The sequence below is a fragment of the Dunckerocampus dactyliophorus genome, chromosome 9 (genome assembly GCF_027744805.1).
Source record: "Dunckerocampus dactyliophorus isolate RoL2022-P2 chromosome 9, RoL_Ddac_1.1, whole genome shotgun sequence".
Classification (NCBI taxonomy): Eukaryota; Metazoa; Chordata; class Actinopteri; order Syngnathiformes; family Syngnathidae; genus Dunckerocampus; species Dunckerocampus dactyliophorus.
In genome coordinates this window covers 3,119,459-3,125,484 of record NC_072827.1, presented here as the reverse complement: position 1 = coordinate 3,125,484, position 6,026 = coordinate 3,119,459, and the positions used below count along the sequence as shown (strand labels likewise).

Genomic DNA, 6,026 nt, shown 5'->3' with positions numbered 1-6,026 from the left:
TGTTGCGTGTGGTGTGTGTGAGTGCTTCGTTGAGAAGTCTGATGGCCTGTGGGTAAAAGCTGTTTACCAGTCTTGTAGTCCTGGACTTCAAACTCCTGTAGCGTCTGCCTGACGGTAGGAGTGTGAAGAATGAGTGTTGTCCTTCATGAGGTTGTGTTGTTTGTTCTTAATTTTAATTTAATGCGCAAGTCAAAGAAACATCAAGCAGCAAAAAAAAAGCAATTTAAAGGCGCCTAATCACGGCTGCTTGTGTATTATCCGTGAGAAGACTACATATTCCAGAAGCGTGTGCCCCACTGCTGCGTCACGTCACGTGACGTTGTATAAAGCCATTCTCTCAAAGTGTTCATCGTGAAGGTGAAAAGCTTGTGCGCATCATTCAACGGCCTCCCTCTACTGGTAAGTTATGCACGACACCCGAAATATCGCCTTGGTCAGTGGTTACCTTTCTGTGTTACTTTTAACGCTGTCGTTTGTGAACGGACAAGTGTACATTGGTCTGATTTTGTGAACTTTTAGCGCGTGACGTAACGGCGTCACTTTTAAGCTAGCTAGCTAGCAAGCTAGTAAACCATCACATACGTTATGCAATGTACGAAATAGGAACTGTTTTAATGTTGAAATGCCAACAGTAGCACAGAAAAACCCCACAATGTTTCTTCCCTTTTGGTAATTATTTATTTATTTACGGCTCCTCACAGTTTTAAATAATAGTTTTATGCTTCTCGTGGTTTTCCTTCCGCCTGCGGCCACGCCTCCATTTCTTCACATGCGGCTCTTCAGGCATTTTAACAGTGCATTAATAGTCATAATCGAACGCCGAATGTATGCACAGCCTCTCTGGGAGTATGTGCAGTTAGGAAATGTGGACTGCTTGAGGGATAAAGGTTGATTTAGGTTCGGTGAAATTGGCTTGGCAGAAGACAAAATGAGGAAACGTGTGTGAATGTTGGCTGTAATGACGCACGAGCACATTTGCTTTTAAGTTTGACTAGGCGATGTCAAGTAAGTGAAACAAGCTGTATCAGACCTGTGCAAAATATCTAATTATTCTAGTGTTATTTGTGGTTCAGACCAGAGCAATTGATCCAAGATATGATTCAAACCATGCCAAAATAATATCAAATGATGAGATGTGGTGTAAGGTGTGATTTGGACCACAGCAAAGAATCTTAAGGCATTTTCCTTGTGTGCCACATAGCCAGAAGATGTCGACCGTGTCTGCTGCTAGCATGGAGCCTGCGTCTGTGACCCAGGGCAGCGAGGTGAAGAAGCCGCTGAGGCCGTGCTGCGCTTGTCCTGAAACCAAGAAAGTCAGAGATGCATGGTAACTATCCCATTTGGAGTCTGAACCTCTTTTTAAACACTCCTGTGATTGATTGATTTTTTTCCTGCGCTCTAGCATCATTGAAAAGGGTGAAGAGAAATGCACAGAGCTGATTGAGGCTCACAAAGATTGCATGAGGCAGCTTGGATTCAAGATTTAATTGCTTTCTTTGTGCGTGTGGTAAGTTTAATTTAAAAAAAAAAAAAAAGACTGCAATACTTCACCAACATTGTTGTAAACTCACATTGGAAGAAGTTTATGGCAGCTATATTGTAATAGGAATGCAAAACTTTCACTGCGAGGACGTATCAATACAGTAATACTTTTGGGAGCTTAAATATTGCTTTAATATGTCGATATTTTGTCACACTCGTATTGCTCACAGAGTTGACATCACGTCACACGCTCAACCCTGACAAAGAAGGCAGATGTCCAAAGTGCTGCCTGGGGGCTTTTCACTGTTGTGGCGAATATTTTATTGGACCTTAGCACATTGTAAAAAAAAAAAAAAAAAAAAAAAAAAAAAAAGGCAAATATAAGGAAAAATGTAAAGAAATGTTGATACTAAGTAATAACACCAAGCTTTGTCTTTAATAGGCATGGGCCGGTATGAGATTCTGACGGTATGATAACCTTGGGCAAAAATATCATGGACTACGTTTACATGCTGTCAATATTCAGGTTAAGGTCAATATTCTGGTTTCTGAAACATTCGGAATAACCCGTTTACATGTGTGAGCCAACAGGGTTATTCCTGTATACATGGTAATTGTAATCAATCGGGATATCCCGATCAAAACAGCAACGCACGGAGAACGTTCTTCCTGTATCCTTAAACACTAACAGCAGCGGTACGGCGGATAATGAACAGCCTGGGGCCGGTAGCAGTCGCCTTTGTTTGCGCTTTGGCGCGGGTACTGACCAACCGCCAGTCCTTGACACTATTCTGTCTCACTTCTTTCATTAATGGAAAGCGAGAACGTGAAGAAATACGAATGGGGGGGGGGGGTTCGTACATTATAGCGATCTAATTTATCTTATTTATGATGTATTGTGTAAAACTAAGACATGAATAACATCAAATTAAAAGCACAAAATTAATGCTGCCAGTTCAAGTTCCAGCCAAGTTTTTCCAGAAAGATTATTACATCGCTAGCATGAATTCACTTGAGAAAAATGTGCACATTAGCAGTCAATAAGTCATCCAAACTTACCTTCATGCATTCCCACATAGTATCAGCATTTGACACCAAAGATGAGGTGAAAGAAAAATGGTAAAAATACAGTAGTAGTCTATTTGTGCGGCATGAGAGAAAGTTAGCACACGCACAATGGACATGCGTCAAGTGAGACGGAAGTAACAGAGAGAATCCGGCCACTTTTCAAAATAAAACATTAAAAAAATGAAATAATGGAAATTATTTTTTTTCTGTGCGGCCCGGGACCAGGCCGCGGCCCGGGTGTTGGGGACCACTGGTTTACATGACACAATATTCGTGTTAGGAAAGTTTTAACCTGAGGGGTAACATTTGTTTTTTTCAGAAGGGTTTTTGGTGTTTACATGGCCGTATGCAGCCGGCTTATTGCTGATGTTCCAGTTATGATCGGGTTATTTGACTGCATGTTATCAGTGATGGTTTCACAATATTGTAATTACAGCTCTAAAATGTGTTATTTTGAAATATCGTTATTGAAAAGAGGAAAAAAAGTTAGATCAAAACTGTCACATTTCAAACATATAGCAGAACACCATGAAAGTGGAGCATTTGTATTTCAAATAAATAACAACAACAACCAAATTCTTTCTAAATGAAAGTTGTGAATGCCGTCTACTGTGGTTAATCCTGCCACTCAAGTCACAACAGAAGTATTTTCTTAACAAAATGCAAATAAATGCAATTAATGGCTCAAGAATGTCACAACATTAATTATAATAATAAAAAAAAACTTACTTGTTACTTTATTATTTGATATTGGCAGGTCACACTTTTCCACAATCTTCTGTTTCCGGGTCATATGATTGTTGTTGGGCCATTAATGGCATTTATTTGCATTTTGCTAAGAAAATACTTCTGTGTGTAGACAGTAGCAGACGGCACTCACAACTTTCATTTAGAAAGAATTTGGTTATTATTTATTTTAAAAACAAATGCTCCACTTTCATTTTCTGTTATATGGCTTAAAAATGATTGTTTTGACTCGACTTTTTTTTCTGTTTTCAATAAAGATATTTATTATCAAAAGGAAAGAGGATGTTTAGGCACACGGCCCTGACTATCCGCACAAATGGAGGCCGTGCGTGGTAAAGAAATATCGCTATTGATGACATAAATCGTCAAAAAAATAGACATATTAGCAGCCTTGTAAACGTAATCCCTACAATTGTTTAATTGATAAAGATGTAATTAATATTAATCAAACACATTATATTTATCATGATTATAAAATGAAATGATGACGCATTCAATCGCTGCGTTGTGTTTTTCATGTACGGTATCTTTTAGTCCAGATACTCTACGCTTGTATGTAATGGTGTTTATGATCAATGACAAATGACATCCATCAGTCATGTCAAATAACACTTTCCACAAATGTTTTAAGTCAATAATGGCGTGGTGTTTTCATGCAATGATGGATAAATCTTCATTGGCTTCCATTGCATGTTTATTTCTAACATGCAGTATGATTTCACCTCACCACTTCAAGCGCGTCACCTTTTCGCCATGTCTGCAAAAAGGTGCGTACGGCAACTACAAAGGTGACGTTAGCGGTGCGGACATTCTCACGTCACGTTGTGTTTTTATAGGTAGCATACTTTGCTTTTGCGTGGAAAACGGACCCATTTTGTGAGTACGCAAGCTCTATAAGTGAGCCCCCAGGTCTTAACATACAGATCTTTTTTACAAAATGTGAAAAAATCTATAAAAACGTCAGTAGGACACAAATATGCCTCTGATGTCTTTATCGTGAAGCACGCCACCTCTTGTAGTCTGACTTGGTTCTTCCTCCCTGCAGTGTGTTGTGGTGCAAATGGAAGACGAGCCAGCGACTTAGTTTCTTCCCCTCTTATTTATTCAGCACGTGAATAATGTACTTTGGGCTGTTTTTTTTTTTTCTAAGAATGTGAGAAATGTGTGACTATCAGTTCTGTTGGAATTGAATAAAAGTTCTATGCAATAAGTTTCTGGTCAGAAACCTTGCTTCATTTTAAGACTGGACTGTGAATTATTAATGGTGTGTCTGAATGTCTCCTCTCTGTGTGAATGGCTGCTGTCCCTGGTATGCACTTAGGCTTAAAAATAACTGGAGTCAATACTTGACATATCTACATTCTTCCTCTGTTGTGGACCTGGCACACTGATGCTAGCAGCGTTTGTCCTTGGACGGCGAATCGTTTCTTACAATTCAGTGTGCAAACGGCAGTAGTTTACAGATCAAACACTTGTCAGTATAATCCAGTATGCTGGGAGGTTTAACATGACATATTTTCATTTACATGTGTGCAGCGTGGTCTGAAATGTCTGATTTCAATTTACATCTGAGTTTTCTGGTAAAATATATGTAACGTGTATATATAACACTGCCCGCACCGGGGCTCGAACACAAGACCTTCATAATGGGGAGACGAGAGCGCTGACCGCGCGGCCAAAAGCCCGGACTGTCGACCGCGTGTTCAGCGCAGTTCTCGAGGCAGAGGGAGTGAGGTTTACCAACGTACACTTGCACAGCCTCACAGGCTGGCATCCGTTACATATACTGTACATTGGTGGATATAAAAGAGAAATGCCATGAAGTGTATTTGTCATGTTTTGCACACCGCGAAGGATGGATAAATGTTTGATCAACAATGTTGGTAACGTTGGTCATAAAGGTTTAAATGTCATAGTTGGACTGTGTGTATGAATGTATCATTTTAATATTCATATTTTTTGGGTGGCGTATGCAACATTTGAAGCTTTACTGTCGAACCAGCTTTGATCTGGCTCTGATCGGGGGAGACTCAAAAAGTAGGTTTAATAAAAAAAAATGAATGCATTTAATTGGAATTGCGTAACATTTGAGACTTTAATGTCGAACCAGATTTGATCTATGTTCCATTGAACAGAGACGAATATCTCTGTCACACGTCATCAAATCAGCTAGTCATTGGTGTCTAACAATGTCCTCCCTTGGTTCCAGAAGAAGAAACGTGGCTCTGGACACCGAGATGAACTCGTGCGGCAGGCAGGACAGTTGAGCACGCGAGGCAGGAGGGGGATATTTTTACCTGAAATCTGACCTGCTCGCTACAAATGTGTCCTAATACACTGACCGAGCCGGCCCTGTTGGGGGTCAGAACCAACAGAAGAACTCCAGACAGAATCAGAACCTCTGGAGGCATCAGTGCGACAAATCCATTCTTCCCCTCCCACTTCCTGCCTGCACAACCCCCCTCGTTATGTTAAGTAGCAGGCCTGCTTTCTGTCCGCCACTCCGTCCTCCTTGGGTTTCAAGTCCAAACATGGTGATCCTTGTGGGACGCTATGGACGCCCCCCAACCCCCACCCTCTCGCCCTGCTCCTCTCCAGCTGTTGGCTCCAGAGAAAGAGTCGCCACCAGTAGAGAGAAAGGAAGGGGACACATAATGAGACCAGAAGCCTGTTCTAGCTGTCCTTCCAGAACGTCTTAACGCTGCATGCCAACTTTTAGGAGCTCTCAG

General features: G+C 40.9%; 1 protein-coding gene across 2 annotated transcripts; it reads left to right on the top strand.

Moving 5' to 3' along the window:
- The first annotated feature begins 259 nt into the window (after positions 1–259).
- LOC129187332 (cytochrome c oxidase copper chaperone) lies at positions 260–5,640 on the top strand. Of its 2 annotated transcripts, none has more exons than XM_054786447.1 (4): positions 260–399; positions 1,202–1,327; positions 1,403–1,507; positions 5,507–5,640. In XM_054786447.1, exons 2-3 carry the CDS (start codon positions 1,209–1,211, stop codon positions 1,485–1,487), a joined length of 204 nt encoding a protein of 67 aa, XP_054642422.1. In that variant the 5' UTR covers positions 260–399; positions 1,202–1,208; the 3' UTR covers positions 1,488–1,507; positions 5,507–5,640. The 2 variants fall into 2 exon arrangements, with proteins under 2 accessions (XP_054642422.1, XP_054642421.1); XM_054786446.1 differs by lacking the exon at positions 5,507–5,640 and adding an exon at positions 4,343–5,482.
- The last annotated feature ends 386 nt before the right edge of the window (positions 5,641–6,026 follow it).

Bases quoted from the DNA above. Each gene is read 5' to 3' on its own strand.
- LOC129187332 (XM_054786447.1), top strand. From the start codon at position 1,209: ATGTCGACCGTGTCTGCTGCTAGCATGGAGCCTGCGTCTGTGACCCAG. The intron at 1,328-1,402 runs GTAACTATCCCA...CCTGCGCTCTAG, and splicing joins AAGAAAGTCAGAGATGCATG to CATCATTGAAAAGGGTGAAG.